Here is a 17,707-nt window from a genome sequence, read left to right on the forward strand (position 1 = left end):
ATATGTTACCAATCAGGCAAACTATTAAAAAAAAAAAAGAAAGAAAGAAAAAAAAAAGAAAGAAAAGGGCATATTTATTACTAGTCCATAAATAATTTTATGGGCGGAAAATAATAGCACTCCTAAAGAGAGCATGGAGAACCAGTAATGAAAGTCTTTAATATAAACATCCATAGAGGAAGAGAACTGACCACAAGCTCCAATAAAACTGGAACGTGCTTTAACCCCCGGTGAGAAGTGGAGAGCAAGCTTTCATCTAGGTAGGGCAGAGAGGGAGATTTCTGCCTTCTCGCTAGCAAAGGAAGAAAGGAGGTACGTCTGTCATGGCCTACACCAGAGACTGAAGCTGGAAAGTAGGTTGTGAGCACAGACAGAGGGGGAAAAAAATCAGTTAAAGGAAGTTCTTTGGAGAGGTCCTCAGAGAGGATGGAGAGGTAAGACCAAAGTTTATTGACTTGGGTTTGGTGATTCCCTGAGGCTCTGAGAGTCCCAGGATGAGGTTCTCTCTAGACAGCCTTCAGCCAAGCAGGGCAAGGTGTCCCTCAGGCTGCTGAGGAAGCAGCAAGCCACAACCCATCTTGCCAGTAACACGAGGCAGCAGCCACGAAACCTCCAAACTGTGGCTGCAGTCAGAAAATCAACACTGTAAAAACCACCTTGGCCCAGCCCTCAGCTCTCCCCTGCCCTGCCTGCTGGGATGGAGAGGCTGATGTGCCAGTCACCCTCCCAAGACCAGCGCAGGCTGGGGACCAGCAGCTTGGGCACAGAAAAGCATCTCCTTAGGTGCAGTCACCGTGGCAGGAGGACAGTACATCTCCAGATGAAGCCAACTGGAAGTGGGATTTTCATGAGGCTGAAGAGCAGATGTTCTGATCTTTATCCTTGTGTGTCGAGAGCAGCCTCTCTTGGAGGCTCAGGCAGCAGGTGACCCAGCATCCCCAAAGATGCTGCTCTTCCTATAACCCTCACAGCTTCTGAAGCACCCGCTGATGCTTTTCCCAGCCATGGGGAGCAACAACAACAACATGGGCCTTTAGCACAGCTCAGCCAGCTTGTGCCCACCCTTTTGCGGGTGTAACAGCACAGCTCGACTGCAGGGAGTAGTCAGGAGCAAGTTGTTTCTCAGCCTCAAAACATTTCTGTGGGCTTCTGGTTTCTGGCACAGCCCTCCTCCTGGCAGTCCGCTGCAGGATGGGTTTGCTGTTCACAGTGGGAATGGGGCAACTACCTAAGACCCAGCCACAGGCATCCAGGGTTTGCAAAGAGCTTGGTAAGGTATACAGTCCCATCCAAGCAGCTTTTCAGACTGCCATAGCTCCCACTGAAGGGCAGAAGAGGACTGGCCTTGGTCACCAAAGTGTTGGGATAAAGGCAAGCATATCTTTCTGTGCCTGACCACACGCCCTCACTTACCTTGAGCCAAACTCTCTCACCGCCCAAGGGCATCCTCTCCTCATTTGGATCCTGAGCATTGTCTTGGCTGCGAGAACATGGGAACCAAGCAGCCTGGGAAAGGTCCTTTGGCACAGCGTGAAGGTAGGATTTACATGCCTGAAAGAAGAGAGGTTTGTATTTTTTTTTTCAACCCAGAAAGAAGAGAGGGAAGCAAGAGAAAGAATTAAAGAGCACCTACAGAACCTAAGGGGAGGCTCAACACAGTGTGAAGCAGAGGTAAGGACCCTGAGGTGTTCCTCATACATGTGTGCAGAAGGCCTTTGTCCTTTTGTGGTGGTGTAAATATGCTGTTGAAGTACCTCATGCTGCCTGTGGGCCTGAGCCAGGCTGTAGAATGGCAGAAAGACCATAGTCTCTGGATTGTGACTGGGCCAACAAGATCTAAAGATGAGATTTTTTTGCCTGAATACCAGGTTTCAGCACCATTTGGTGCCCTATGGTGTGCCAGGTCTCCCTCTAGGCCTGGGGGACAAAGCCTGGGAGATAAGTGTGCCCTTCTAGAGGATTAGACACCCAAGCCCAAGGCATCCCACTAATCACATACATACGGACAATTTAACTAAGTAAGGAACCATCTTCATGATACTCAGATTGTTAGGTCAGCTGAAGTGCTCATACAAATGGCTAAAAATGTGCCCTGTCTACACACAATCCTCTTCTTCAGCTTGCTAGGAAAGAATACACACACACACACACACACCATGTTACACCATGTTAACACTGATCAGGTGAAACCCATCCTAGGACCTCCAGGGCCCTGCTCCAAAGCCTATATGAAAGATGATTCTCCCATTGATTTTTTCTTTGGCTTCAGATCAGACAGCCTGAGAGCAGCACAGATGTTGATGTACATGTGATTTTATCCTTTCAGGCACCAATTTTATAAGGTATTACTTTTTTTTTTTTTTGTGGGTCCACTGCTCATGTGTACTTAGCTGGTGGGACAGGGGTGGTCCCTAAACTGCATAGAGGGGAGGTGCCCCCCATTTTGATGAGAAACCCCTCCATGGACTGCACTTCCTGGCCCTAGAAACTACTGCAAGAGGGGTGTAGGAAATGCTCTGGTCCTCTGCTGGCTCTCTGCATGGGAGCACAGTAGTCAGTGAACACTTCCAGAGGTGCTCTGAAGCTTTGATTTTTGCCTCAGTAAAATCCTGCTCAGACAGCAAATCCCCCAGCTTTACTGAGGAGGGGGTGGGGATTTATTGCTAGAAAAGTCTTTTTTTTAATCACACCTTCACTTACCTTTGCAACAGGCTCTCCAGTGGCCAAGGAAGCAGGGCAGGACTTCTCATCCTGATGGGAGGCATAGGCTTTTGCTGCCCACAGGTCCACGTATCCATCGGGCGTGTAGGGACCGCAGTCCAGGACGCTGCTTGTTTTCTCGAAGGGCTCACACACGCCATCTCCATCGTGCACGTAGCACAGACTCGGCTCTCCTGCAAGGAGATGGAGAATGCCCTGCTTGCAAACCAGGCTGCAGGCACACACAGCTTCTCTCCCAGGAGGTGTGCTGGTCGTTTGGCCCTGGGATTTCCCATCACAAGGGCCTGACAAACCCTGTAGATCACTCCAGCTGCAGATCCACATTTTATTACAGTGACGTGCACCACCATGTGCTCTAAGGACTGTTATGAGGGAAGTGAGAGCAGTTCACTGTTTTGATTTCTGCCTAGCAAGGATATCTCAAATCTACTCAGACTCACCGACACAGTTGAAGCCTTTTTCCTTCTTACACTTCCTGGAGCAGCCATCTCCATCCAGCAAGTCCCCATCATCGCATTCTTCCTCCAGGCTCCTAAGAGGACAGCACCCGGATGTGTTAACACCACCCTTGACTCACACTCCCTGTGTGCTTCTGCCTCATAACAAGTGAGGACTCCATGTCTCAGGTCCATTTCCACAGAAGGAGGGAGAAGAGGAAGAACACCACATGGGGTAAGAGGGAGGAGAAAAGACACTGCATCTTGCCCAGGGGATGAAAACGGGGACAAAGTTCAGGTTGGACCCCTCATCCAGACCCTGCTCCTCACAAAGACCATCTCCATCTCCTATGCTGGGAGCACAGCTATCTTCAGGCCGGTACCCCTGGGTGGAGGACCAACCCTGCACTTCCCTTTGGGGCAGGATGACCCGCCAGCTTAAAGTACCTCAGCTGAGAGCATGGGTTTCTTGACTTACGCGGTCACCTTCCCATCCCCACAGTAGGGTGCTCCGTGGACGTGGACAAGCGGTGGGGAAGCTTCTCCCAAGGTTGTCCCAGAGACTGCCTGCACCTGGTAGCGGTACACCTGCCCAGGCGTCACTTCCCTGCAGGAACACAGAGGATGTGAGCAAGGAGCAGGAGAGAACAACCCACGCAACCTGCAATAAATTTGATCGCCCCAGTTATAGGAATCACACGTCTGTGCCAAGGCAGTGCTGTGGCTGGACATTTGTCTTCATACCCTAAACTGCCAGAGGCAGCTGCTATGGGAAGAGAGCTGCTGCCAGGTCATGCAGAGGGGCCTGCCATTCCTTCCCCGAGGGACTGAGCTGGGGAGAAGCTGCATGAACTCTAACAATCATTTTACTAGCCACGTTTCTGGGTTTAATGAGTTCCTTCTCGCTAGCCTCAGCTCCTTGGCAAGGCCTGCGCTAGCGCGACGGGGCAGCAACAAGCTTCCTCGATGGCGGGCGGGGAGGCTGCTCACAGCAGGGCACGGTGACTGGGCCTGGTAACCCCGTGAGCTCAAGCAGGGAACTGCTCGCAGCACCAGGCCTGGTAAGCCCGTGAACTCAAGCATGGAGTCTGCTCACAGCACCGGGCCTGGTAGCCCCCCCAGACACAAACCCACTTGGGGGCCCGCGGGTGGCACTCACGTGTCGATGAACTCGCGGTGCGCCTGTGTTGCCGTGGCAGGGGATCCGTCTGCGAAGGGGGGCTCACGGAGGACACGGTATTGGATCAGCTTGCAGGAGGAGCAGAGGGAGCTGTGGGGCATGGAGGTCAGCAGGGCCGTGTCTATCTCCATCCTCTCATCAAAGGTATAGATTTTGACTCCAGACACCTTCTTGTGGATGTTGAGCTTCACGGTAAAAGGGACATCACAGAAGGTGTCCAGGGGGCCCAAATGGATGGACTCCCCCTGCTCTGTCAGGATTTCAATGTCAGACAGTGCCTTGGGTGAGTCAGTGGAGAGGTACGTGGTCCAGAGGGTGAGGGAATCGGGGTAGACGGGGTGCAGGAAGCGCAGCTCCAGGATGCAGCCATCTGGCTGGGGGCAAGGCACGGTCATGTTCATGTGGTACAGGTGGAGCTCCGGGCTCCAGGCCTGCAGGCTGGGCTCGCAGGGCTGATCCACGTCTGGGGGCCCTAGGCAGGAAAGACAAAGAAGAGGATGAGAACCAGGCTACAGCTGACCTTACAGGGGACCCAAAGGGGCCATCCTCCCCACAGGGTCCCCATAGGAGCTTATGCATCTGTGCTATAGCTGCAGGTTCCAGAAGTTGTGGACATCCCAGAAAGCAACAAGCACCACTGGTCTCCCATCTCCTGGTAGCATCAGATCTGCCAAGCCCTCTGACAGACAGGATATTGGTACCCGCACTGCATCAGGTCTCGGTGCCACCAGTAGCTCTAGCACCTGCCTGAACACGGCTGGGGGACACAAAGCTTGCTGTGCAGTCTCATGGGTGCAGAAGGCTTGCTGAGGGCCACCAGGACGCCAGGCTGGCCCCAGCTGTCCGGCTTTCCTCCCCTGGTGAAGGATTAGCACTCAGCAAGAGAGATGTAGCACTGGGCTTTCAGTCTCAGAAAGCATCACCAGATTTCATCATCCTGTAGTGAAACACTCTCATCTCCATGAACCACTGCAAGCGTTCCTTAGGGAGCAGCAGTTCAAAGCCTGCATCCGTTTAACTTTCCTCTTCTAAAAACCTTAAAACCTGTCTCTTTTTCACCAGAGCCAACATGCGCTTGTGATAATTACAGGCTCATGCAAAGGAGAAAATAACATCCAATGCTTCCAGCTGCAGTTTTAATTTGCCAGTGAATCAGACAGGCAGGGGAAACAGGAACTACTGAAGATAAATGAGCCAAGCTTTGATTTGTTTGGTATCACTGAATAAGCACAAATTTGATTATTCCTTTAACTTGCCTGTGTGTGCGCGCATGTGTGTGTGATTTGCAATGCTAGCAAGAGATAATCCCATGATATGCCAAATCTAGAGATGAGTTTTCAGGCACTGAACCCCAGCTACATGCTGACACTTCTGTTCTCAAAGCATGGGCTTCGTCCCAAGGGGGAAACGAAGTCCCAACTGTACTTTCTCAGCAGTCACCAGTGCATTTTCAGCCAGCCTTAGTGGCTCAAACACATGCAGACGCACAGTACTAGCAGATCCTCTGGCTCCACAAGTTTCGACAGCAACATGCACACTACAGACAGCCCATGGGATTGTTTCACCTGGTCTCCTGCCCCTTCTGCAGCATGGAAAGCCCAACAACTCCTGCAGCAGCTGCATGACCTTGTGAGCCAGCATGCCCAGGCAGCTCATGAGGTGGCTCTGCAAACCAGCAAGAATAGCATCCGACCCCGATCAGCCAGGACTTGGTACAGGATGCGTGGGACTGGGCAAGGGGCTTCTCCTGCTCCCTTCGGACAGAGTGGTCTCAAAGCCTGGGAACGTCTCCACGGTTTTGGACGAGCCCCCAGTATCTATATTGTAAGCCTTTTATTTCAATGAAACTTGGCTCCATTTCCCAACGTCTCTTGTTAATACCATTCAGGGGAGCAATTGGTGTTACTTGTGTAGCATCAGTTTGTTTGTCCCAAACCAGCTGGCAGTCCCCAGGTACCTTCTGGGCACCTCCTGCACTAGCAAGCCTCCCCAAAGAGGAGAGGGTTCACTCTCTCAAAGAAAAGCTCCTTTTCCTTCTCCCGGCAAGACCTCATCTCCACCCAGAGGATTCACGGACAAGGAGAGAGAGGAGGAGAGTACCTTCTGCCTCTTCTGGGGTCCAGTAGCCAGAGGAGTCACAGACCCGAGGGGATGAGGCCTCATGCACGTATTGACGGAAAGTGCCGTCCTCAGCACAGTCATCACAGAGAGTGTCCAGCTCCCTACAGACCACAGACACAAAGGAATCGCGTGTATAATCATGACCAGTTACATTTCCATACAAATTTACCCAAGCAGGATCAGATAGAAAGCTAGAAAACCAACGAACCCAACTTCTCAGGAAGCCCCATGGCACATTGTTCTTGTCTGAATGGCTCACAACACCCAGCACCAGGAGGCTCTCATCCCTGGGTGGGTAACAGGCTCTTGCCACCCCCAGGTTGAAAGGCCCATCACGGAGAACATTAATTCTTTGAAAAGACAGCAACCATGGAACCATGCTTGTGTCAATGGACCTAAAACACTTCATTTAAATTGCAAAAGACAGCTTTGTGAAGCAGCTTTAAAACGAGCTTGAAATCTCTAAGATGTGCTTAAGGTCCAATAATAAAAGCATAGACCTGAAAATTGGTGGAAACTGAACTGCTTTAGTTAGTGGGGCTGCTGAACAGAGGCACCGGCTTCTTGTCCAGGTCTCAGTAACTCCCTAGCATTAGCAAGATAAAAGGAAGACAGCTGCCTGGGGAGGAGGCCAAATGACTCTGATTCCATTTCTCCTGCTTGAAACGTTCCCCAGGTTACCCCCAGTTAGTTACACCGCCAGTCTGCGACAGCGCTGGGAACGAAACCCAGCTCTTGCGGTTCCAGCTCCCTGCCTTAACCACAAGGCTGCATTTCCTCCTGGTAAATGGCTATTTTATACAATAAGTGCTAAATGAAGCTCGTTTTTCATTCCGTGATTGCACTCTTGGGTTTAAGAATTGGCATCACCTCCTGATGCTCCTTGGCATCGCCTCCCGGCACCCTGACGGCAGAGGCTGGTGGGAGAGCCCAGCACACAGCCCAGCTCTGCTGGAGCCGGTCATGGGGAAGAAGGTACCAGGACCACATCTGCACCCCCCATCACCAGGACAGTTGCAGGAATGGCTGCTTGCTAAGGCTGGGGTGAGACTTGCCAGCTGGCAGGGGGCATGAGGGGTGCACCAGCCCTCCCTGGTGCCTTTGCTGACTCCCAAAAGGCTCCCCCCATCCCCGGCTCTCTGCCCCCAGCACTGTGCTGAGCAGCTTTGCCAGCAGATCCCTGCTCAAGTAAACCAGTGTGAGGAGGACATTGCTCTCTCACCTCTCATGGATGACACCGCTGATGGGAGGCAGCCAGTAGATGCTGAGGGAGTCCTGAGTCTGCCCCGTGACCATGGGTGGGATTGGGATGGGCGCAGGCTTCTTGCTCTGGCTCCAGCGCTGGTACACCAGGTCCAGGTAGCAATGCATCCGGGCTACTTGGTTGGGGGTGAAGGTGTTGGTGCAGTCATCATCTGGGGGAACAGCGGTCAGGATGAGGGTGGCAGGGATCAGCTGGCACTCTCCCTGATCCCCGAATCCTCTTTCGGAGAACCCTAGGGAGACCTGGGAGACACCAGCGCCTGGTGGCTCTCCTGCCAGGGATGGCTGGTGTCGTGTGTCCCCAAGGCCACAAGATGGCACTGCCTCAGCAGTTCCACAACCCGGCACTTGCCACGGTGGCTCTGGTCGTAATAAGTAACCATAAATAAATTAATAATAATAATAACGCTGCTCCAGGACAGGAGAACGAGCATATGCCAACAGGAAGGCAGAGCAGCCTCAGTGCACTTCCAGCAAGCCATGGGCAGGCAGGCAGGTAGGGATGGAAACCACAGCAAGAGAGGGGCTATGAGGTTCCTGCAAGCGCATCCTCGCGCACCAGGAGGGAGCACGTTAGCTGGGGAGCAAGGTGGAAGGGAGAGAAACCCAAGTTTCTCGCAAAGGTCGCCCCTTCCCATTTCTAACAATGACTGCTCCTCACCTGTGTAGCTCATGTAGTTGTTGAAGGGCGTCCCCGTGAAAAGCATCTGGCCACAGGTGTCATTTGTAGGGTCTGGGTCCCGACAGAGCTTACTCTTTGGGGCAGGGGCGGTGTCAGCACAGAGGTCTCCTGTCTCCATAGACGGAGTTGTCTCCCTGCAGGGATCGTCACAAGATTCCCGCTCGCTCACTCCCTTAAAGACATGGTACAGCCCCAGGACATGTCCCACTTCGTGGATCATGGTGTTCGTGTGGCCATGCATACCATAATAAGCAGGGTTGAGGACAACACCACCTGGAATTGCAAGCACAGGGAAATCATCGTAAGAAAGTAACAGCGAGCAGCTGCCCTTACTCACTTGTGCTGGCTAAAATTCTTCTCACTGAGCTTGCAGGTCACAAAGGAGGTGCCAGGTGGAGGCCAGTATTGGCCTTGCAGGGTTGGAAGAAGGCTCCCGTGCTTCAGAGTAGGGTGGCTGGTTTCTCTTCCCCCTTCTGACCATATTGCTCCCCAAAAAGTCTTCAGTTGTTTCAGCTACCATTTCCCTCTGTTTTTATAAGTCATTGTCTACTTTGGTTCACACTTAAAACTCCAAATGAAGTCTGGAGCCGGGGCACCAAACTGAGACCTGGGCTTACAGGGACAATCTTTTGAACCAGAGGACAGATTAGACAGCTCACCTACAGGCCCTGGTGGCTAAAGCATGCCAGCTCCTACAGCAGATGAGAACAAATTGCCTAGCAAAGTCTTGACACGCTTGGCTTTGCCAGCTGGGAGCCACCTTCAGCAAGAGTCCAGAAGATCCAAAAGCATTGGGTAGGTCCCACGCTCACCTTACCCCGAGCAGCCTGCAGGACAAGGTGTTTCTCCTCTCCTGCCCACCTGCCCGTGATGAAAAGGGGAAGGAGCAATGATGTCGAGGAAAGCCAAGAGGAGCAGAGCCTTCCCTTTGCTCGCCACCAGGTCTGGCTGCCAAGGCAGGATGCATGTCCTGTAATGACAGACGTGCACCACACCTGCTGGGCAGCTCTCTGTGGAGGATGCTCAAGAACAAAATTTGCCCCTCATCTCCTCTCTTCCTTTTCTTTTCTGTGTTCTGCCCAAACCAAAACTTCTTTGGAAACTGCTCCTCTTCTCCCTGTTTTGAGGCTTTTAAGTGGCCATCTCCTTCCTCACCCCCTTCTCCTTGTTCCACTCACTTCTCCATGCTGCCCTGCGGTGCAGGAGCAAGGGCTGGGAAATATCAGCAAGACAAGAGGGAAAAAAGCAGCTCCCAGCACGTGCCCAGTCCAACTCCAGGCAATACCTCCATGGCATGGCAGGCTGTTTATACCCAACTACTGTTAACCTAGACAGCTCGGATGGCAGTGCAGTGAATAGTTGGCTCCGGTACAGCTTGCTCCCTCCTTTGCAAGGCCCTGGAGAATTTACTGTGCCAGCTATCTCACAGCAAAGCCTCTGCTACTGCATCTCTGCTGCTGATCTCTGCCCCTGCCAGCAAAGTTAAAACTGGCACAGGGCCACCGTGCGATCCTGTCTCCAGCCACAGCATAGACAGCTTGAAATCTGCTCCTGAATCAGCTCCGTGCGCTACTGGCCTACCTCCTGTCCTCAAGTACAGGGCATTCCCTCCAAGCGAGGGCTTTCTTCAGATCACAGTGTCCCTGGCAGGGGACCAGCAGGGCTGCGACTCCTCTGGTGGAGCCGTGTTTAGTGAACACGGGGCTGGGGCTGGAAAGGGCCTTCCGAGATGCCCCGAGCAATTCTTCCAAGCCCAACAGGTTGAAAGGGTGAGGAAGTAAGGGTGGCACCTTCCATGCAGCGCCCTGCACGTGTGGCTCATGGAGGGGCTGGGAGGGAGCAGCGATGTGAAACGGCACCACTTCCTAGCAGAAAACTCGCGGTGGTTGTTCTTCCTCATGCTTTGTCCCCGGTGTGGAGGCTAAACCCAGGCATTTTGTTGGCCCAAGGCAAAGGATGGGGCACAAAGTGACTGCATGCCCTTTCTCCCCAGCTCTGGTGCCCTGATCCTTTGCACCAGAGCACTGGAGTAAAGGACCTTGTACCTTGGTCCTATAGATCTGACTGGTTATAAGCCTCAAGAAGCTACAGAGCTTGAAAATCCTTTCAGGACCTTCATGTTCGATTGTGTCCTGTCGTTCAGAAGGTTTTTGCACACTGCCCCTCTCCCAGCTATCAGGCTGGCAAATACTGTAGATAGCAGAGGGCACCCCATCGACGGGAACCCAGCGGGCATATAGAAAGCTACTTCTCTTTTTAAACAAAACAGAGAAAACAGAAAGAAAAGGCAACTCTGCAGCCAAACCCAAGTCTGAACAAGGCAGGGGGCTGCCTGCCCAAAGGTCTGAAAGGAGGAATGTGCATGCGGAAAGAAAATAATGTTCATAAACAAGATGAGTGAGATGTGAAAGCCCTGCACAAATCCTGCAGCACTAACCACAAAGACGGGCCTGAGGGGCACCGGAGGCCCTGCGACCAAACCATCCTCCTTCCACCAGAAACCCGATGCTCTTCCCAAACAGGGGAAAAAATGGGATTCCAACATAGGGAGGGAGAAAACTGTCGCAGGGGAGGGATGCCAAGGCTGGGATACCCTGTCACTCCCTCCTCTCTGATGGCTTCCCCTATCCCATTCCTCCCCCACACTCCACAAGGACAGTTGTATTTTTAGTACTTCTTACAGCTAATTAGATGGCAGGATTAGAAACAGCATGAGAACAGTGCCTCTCTTCCAGACCTTCCCCGTCCCTCCATTCTCCCCACAGCTCCCTGGTGAGCAAAGGGCTCTAGAAGTCCGGCTTTAGACCTGGGAGTTGTATTTCCCCTCTTGGAGGGTCTCTGCTATGAAGGCAAGATATGGAGGTGTTCATAACATCCTGTTGCAACAAGACCAGTGTCCCCCCTCCTTCCTCTTCCACATCAGATCTTTCTTTCCACCTTTACCTCCTTCTGCTCCGGGAGATGTACTAAACCAGGCGTTAAGCGACTTCCTCCTCTCATGCCTGAGGACAAGACCAAGGAACCCCCCCAGGATCAGCATTTGCACAGCCAAACTAAAAATGTCAATGTCATGTCCCCGTGGCATCAAGGGCAGGTGAACCAGACGTCTTTGGACGTGCCTGCCAAACCAAGGCAGGGCAACTGGAGAATGGCTTCTGGTGGAACAAACGCACGGTGGTTAGTCAGGCAGCAAGATGGCCACTGCTAGAGGTACCTCTGGTGGAACGACTGGCCCTTCGTCAGGATCCAATGACCTCAGCAGATATATGAGCTGGCCTCAGCTTATATAACTACAGAAAATGTTTATAACATCAAATATTCATGCTTCCATTGCCTTTCAACCATGTTTATGCAAATACCGTTCACATGCAACTAGACAAAGTTTGAAGTGTCTACATTATTGCATTGCTGGGATTTTTGAGGCAAGGCTTTCCGTTGCGGAGAGATGAATTTTATATAGGACAGGAGTTCTTCATCTCTGTGTTTTGCAGTTAAAGAGATTTACTTGCAAGTTCTCAGAAAATTAGTTCTGGACTCCTAGCAAGAACACTGAATTTGAGAAGAACTGACTGTGATTATGGTGGAAACACTGAGACAAAGTATGGTTAGATGGAGTGCTGCAAACAGACTTGAGATTTTGCCTCTGCTGCTGGCTGGGTACAAGCTGTCTCTGTCTGGAAGCTGTAAAGCAGCTGAAATATTGCCTATAGGGATGTCACAGACCAGTTCACCCTCTCCAAGTTGGTCATTACCCTTTACGCCTCAATGAACATAGCTGCTGTTTGTTGGTATTGCTACTGGGCTAAGACAGTAAGTCTGCAGAAACTGCATGAAATTCAAATTTATTCAGGAAAACAACCTGGTGGAGAGCAATAGATCTGCAGGTCATCAGCATTGGAATGTTCATGTAATTTCTGATACTCCAAAAACAATCATAGGTGAACAAAAGGGAAGAAAGAACAAAGTTTTCTGAAACTTCCAGAAGGTGACGATGCCAACAGGAAGGCGAAGAGGACCTTCTTCATGGACACACTCAGAGGTCATGAAAGAGACCAGTTTCTACAGAGTTCAAAGTCCAGAGGGCAGATTAAAACCATCTAGAGAAGAAGCGAAGGATAATTTGGAAACAATACGTTTAGTGAGCTTTGGGATGAGAGAAGGGGTTGAAACAGAATAAGGAAACGCAGTTGGAGAGAAGTCTTATGGTACTTCTCTTGAAAACATCTAAGAAAGTCCATTTCAGAGAGACAAATGGAGAAAAGTGGGGAGGAAAGTCTGGCCAAGAGGCAAGTTAGCTTCTTAGGGAAGTCAAGTGATACTCAAGGAATCAACCTGATTCAGCTGGAGAATCAAAATAAAAGAGAACAAATGTGGCAGGGTCCATGTTTGCAGGGTGGCATTTCTGCTCCACAGGAGGAGACAGTGGCACAGGGGGAGCAAAACCTGTGGGCTGACCTAAGCCATTAACATCAGGAGAGGCAGGAGACCTGCAAGAATCAGCGCAAGATGGGAAGGACAGTGTCTTCCTGGAGACTGATTCCTCTCTTCTGTAAAGGCCTGTTGGCATCCCTGGTCACTGCTAGGACCTTAAAGCTCAGGAAATTTTCTCAAGCTACTATTCACTCCTCCCAAGGTTTTCTTTGCTCTTTCCTCCCTGCTGTACCTTCAGATTTACTCAGATTTACTCAGAGCAGGTAACCTCCTGCTCAGTCCTAAATTTCGTCTGCACTGACACTGGTATACACTGTGCCTGGTACAAAACACTTGATGATGTGCTGGAGCCTACTGTTTACAGAGAACAGAATCTGTCACCTTCCCTCCCCAGCTCATTAAATCTAAAACCAAGGACTGTCTTGAATCAAAGTCTTTGGTCTGTGCCAGAGCCTCAGAGAAGTTCAGATCCAGCTTCACACTTCACAGCTCTGGCACCGGAGCCAGGACAACACCCCTTTTCCCCTGAACCTCCCTGGTAAAGCCCTGATCCAACATTTCCAGATGGTGCCACCCCTGCTTAAGGACTCTGGCTGGACATGAACTCCAAGACCAGAGTTAAATGTAAGCTTTTGATTAAACCAGTTACCCTGATTACCCTTCCGTACACCTCTTTGCAAGCCATCGGGAGGGGTCTGACAAGAACATGTGTGGCTGAAGCACTTGCTGTAGTAAGATGATTGTCCAGCTGAGCCTTGGAAGTGATTTCTGGAAGCCGAAGGAATAAATTTCATGGAGGTTTGCCTTCCTCGACAAGCAATTGTAGCAATATGCTATTGAAAAACCAGTCCTGAAACTCATTGAGGGAGGGAAACTGGCACAAAAGAACTTTAAAACAGGTCTTTAAGAGCAGCGTAAAACTTTAAGGGTTGAACATCACGCACTTGTAAAAGCAGAAGGTCTGGATCTGCTGCGCAGGTGTCACGAGTAATTATTTCCAGTTACTTATTGAGAAACACTTTAGATGTTTTGACTACAAAGTGTAAAGGGCTTTGCCAGAAAATTCTGACATTGAAGAGGTGGAGGGAGAGGCAGGAAAAAAAAGAGACAACAGAAATAGGAGAAAACACACGGTACATTTACATTCTAGTGAAGCAGCTGCAATTTCACAGTCTGCCAGGATTGATGACCTTAATGGTTTGCCTTGAATTCACTGAAGCCAAAGAGTACCTTGCCTTCAGCAGGTAGCAAGCCAAGTTATAAAAATGAGGTTTAATTTCATAGTCATCCTCACATTTGCAGCTGGATTTGGAAGTGGCTAAAGCTCGCTGCCTGTTCAGCTCAGGAGCCTTGCCTCTGAGGTCACCGAGACTCCTGGTCTATATGTTTGTCATTAAGCACTGCAGAGTGAAGTTCACCGTTTCCAGAACCCTGGTGGATAGGTCAGGAAGGTCTCGGAGAATCCTCCTCACCTAAACCAATCGGACAATTGCGACTCTTATTCCCCCTCCAGAGCCAGCACGGACGGCGAACCTGCAGCTTTCCCCACACTCCCTGCCCCAGTGTTTCCCTGCCCTCACCACTAACAGAGCTTGTGACTACCTGAAAGCCCCATCCATATAGACATTAGGAACAGATGACTCCTTTCCTTACAGCAGCAGAGAGCCTGTTACCGTGACCTTTGACGTTCATTACACGTCCTCAGTGTTGAGCCAAGCCATGGTTGTGGAAGTCTGTGCTCGCTTTCCCAGCTGCCCCCATCCCAAAAGGCTGGGCTGAACTGAACACAATTCAGTGCCAAAACACCAGCTCCTGCCACAGAAGGGCTAAACTGAGGCAACAACCCCAAAACCTCCCTAAGCAACCTGTAATTGAAGGCAAAAGGCTTTGTCTCAAAACATGAGCTTACTTTTTCTCCCACTCTACCTGAGAGCGATGTCTAGTGCCTCTTCTGGCCAAGCCCACCAAGAGAGAGAAGCCAACGCCCCCAAGACCCCACAGGTAGGTTCACTTGCTTACCGAGGTGACTAAGAGCCTCTTTATCCCATGGCCAAGTGGCAGCACCAGCCAACTCTTCCCTCACCGAGCTGGCAAAGTAAACGTTGAGGAAGTGGGTGCTGTTCAGCTGCAGGGCCTCCTTCAGCTCCTTCACGCTCATGTACACCCTGCAAGGACGAGGGAGAGGAAACAGTCAGCAAACATATCGGTGGGGCAAAGAGGAAAAGCAAGAGCTGCCTGTAGATAGGGGGCAAGGGGGCAGCAGGCCTGGAGACTCCATCCTCAACTGCCTGGGACCAAATTGGTAAAGTGCAGGAGGAGCAGGGACTGTTAGCGACATGGTTAGGTGGGATGCAGTCACGCAAATATGAAGACATTTCCGCAGCTTTTCTAATCTGGAGGATTTCACAGCCATGGCTTTCCTCTCTGCCCGCTTCCTCGGTACGAGCGGTCTGGTGGGAGGTGGCAGCGGGTGGTAAGAACAAGGAGTCCCTGCAGGACACAGGCGTGTGCCACGGGGTGCCACCTCTCCCCCGCGCCTGCACGTTGCATAGGGAAGAAGAACATGAGCAAAAGGTTCCTCCAACTTCACTCTGAGACATCTCTCTTCCAGTTCTGCTCAAAACGGCGCATGGCCTGACCTTGAAGAGAGCTCCCTCTGAGAGGGGGTGGTCTGGGATGGCTTCAGGAGGATGGAGAAGTACCAACTAAACTCCAAAATAAGCTTAATGAGGAGAGGGGAACAGGTCTGGAGACAGCTCCACCAAAGGACATGCCTAGAAGGGGAAGCCTCCTAATGACACTGCTGGCTGTCTCTCCTCCAGTCTCCAGAGCTGAGGATAAACAGTTGTAGGAGTTAAAAAAAATAAAATAAAATACTGGAGTGAGGATATGCAATACATCCATTTCTAAAGGGCACTTTGCGCCTGTCCTACAGCGAACAGCAGAGCAGTAACACCATGGGCACCTGGGCATCATGACAACGATCCTCACTACACCTGCAGGTCTGGCATGTCCCCGTGCTTGGAGAAAAGTGGTAGTTGGGAGATTTAGGTTTTATTCTCCCCTGTGTGGTGCTTTCTGCACAGGTCGGAGGTCTACACTGCCTTCACCAGTACACCAACAGCATTGGTCTTTACAGAGTTCATGTCCTCAGCAGTGTAAAAGGATCAGGATCTAACTTAATAATAACAACAATTCCAATAATAATAGTAGTGGGACTGCAGGGCCTTGGGCTGTGCTGCAAGTGCCAGATACTCTCTTAAATTAAGTACTACTGTTTCCACTGTCAGTGCCATGACCCTCATGGTCTGAGACAGCTCTGGGACAGGTAGTCCTAGAAGACTTGTCTCCAGGTCTTCAAGTCTGAGGAGTCTGACCCCACAGTTTACGAAGCCAAAGGGAAGACTGCATTAATTTCAGAGGTCCTAAGTGGAAAAAAAACGCATGGAAAGGCTTCAAGTACATCACTGTGGAATGATGATGGAAATGCACCATTGTGGAAATATGTCATAAGAATGACTAAATCTGCAGCATAAAGCCAATAGCAACATTAAGGTGGTGGAAAGCATTTCACTTATTCCCATGCTTCCAGGAGCAATTGGCATCTTCGAGCTGCATGGAGAGATCACGAAGGGAACACAAGAGTTTCTTTACGCTGGACTAGCCGTGAAGGCACACTGGCTGTATGTGAGCGAGCAGCTTCTGTAAAAGTGGCATCCATTAGCACATTCTTTACCGCGTTGAATTATGGAAGAAAGGACAAAAAGTTAAACATGGACTAAGAGGAAAAAGGCATGTTCTCATCCAATATGTGAAACGAGCAGGGAAAGCAGTGAGAAATGTGCAAATACACTGTTTGAAATGGCAAGATCCCTAGTGAAGTTATTTTACCAACATGTTTAGAAAGAGAGAGGTTGCTACAGCAAAGGGAAGAGGAGGAGGAAAAATTGAATAAATAAAAAAAAAAAAGGAACAAGATTTCAGAAGCATACTAAAGCAGGATGACATGTGGAAAGGAGTGCGTTAAACCCAAGGGTGACCATTTCCCTGCATCTGAAATAGCAAAGATTTTCTAAAGCCATTACTGCCTCGGGAAGTATCAGGTAACTGGGATCTGCTGACTGCCTCTCCCTGCAGGTAACTGGGAGCTGCTCACCACCTCGCCCCTACCAGTCAGCCCTGAGGGGCCATCCTGGCCTGGGCATCTCCCCACCATCCCAGGGGCAAAGGAGCTCCAAAACTGCACCTACTTTAGAAAATCTTGGCTGATGCGTATGGCAGCATTTAATGATGGGATGAGATGACCAGCTTGTCTTCACCAGGCCCTGAGATCTCCCACCACAAAGCAGCATTCCCAGAACACTTTCCCCAGCCACATCAGCTTGCGGAGAGAAAAACTCTCCCAACCGGAAACGGCAAATTAGGATAACATGATCTCTTCTCTGTGATGTCTCGCCTGAGCATCCCAGACACGCGCCACGCTGACGCCATCTCTTCAACCCAACCAAGACGGGAGCAGGCCGGGAGGAATAGATAGGGAGAAGAATAAATAAACCTGAAGGACATATTTGTGGCATGAGTTGGAAGGAAGAGAAGCAAAAATTTCATAGAAATAGAGCGTAAGGAGGGGGAACAGGGAGAAAAAGTCTCCCTCATGCACCAGAGCTGCTCGGGGGACACAGAATTAAAAATAACGTTGATTCCTGACCTATGATATCTTGGAAAAATAGCCCCAAAGCCTTCCAGGCTGTCCAAATTCCGAAGGCTGACGTCAGCCCTATTCAGAGGGATATTCCCGCCGCCTCTCTTCTGGAGACATGATGTTTTTCTGGCTGTCGCCTGCTGTTCCCTTGACACTAGCAACATTTTTTG

At 50.7% G+C, this 17,707-nt stretch overlaps 1 protein-coding gene across 1 annotated transcript in view; it reads right to left on the minus strand.

Annotated features, from left to right (window-relative positions):
• Positions 1-17,707, minus strand: part of PAPPA2 (pappalysin 2) — a 74,908-nt gene that overhangs the window by 40,644 nt on the left and 16,557 nt on the right. The window contains exons 3-11 of the mRNA XM_035537442.2: positions 14,855-15,000; positions 8,384-8,677; positions 7,682-7,874; positions 6,439-6,560; positions 4,318-4,810; positions 3,637-3,765; positions 3,162-3,253; positions 2,701-2,894; positions 1,414-1,551 (exon numbers count right to left, since the gene is read on the minus strand). Of these exons, the coding sequence (XP_035393335.2) occupies positions 1,414-1,551; positions 2,701-2,894; positions 3,162-3,253; positions 3,637-3,765; positions 4,318-4,810; positions 6,439-6,560; positions 7,682-7,874; positions 8,384-8,677; positions 14,855-15,000 (1,801 nt within the window). The remainder of the gene's footprint in view (positions 1-1,413; positions 1,552-2,700; positions 2,895-3,161; positions 3,254-3,636; positions 3,766-4,317; positions 4,811-6,438; positions 6,561-7,681; positions 7,875-8,383; positions 8,678-14,854; positions 15,001-17,707) is intronic.

Source organism: Cygnus atratus, chromosome 8 (assembly GCF_013377495.2).
Source record: "Cygnus atratus isolate AKBS03 ecotype Queensland, Australia chromosome 8, CAtr_DNAZoo_HiC_assembly, whole genome shotgun sequence".
Lineage (NCBI taxonomy): Eukaryota > Metazoa > Chordata > Aves > Anseriformes > Anatidae > Cygnus > Cygnus atratus.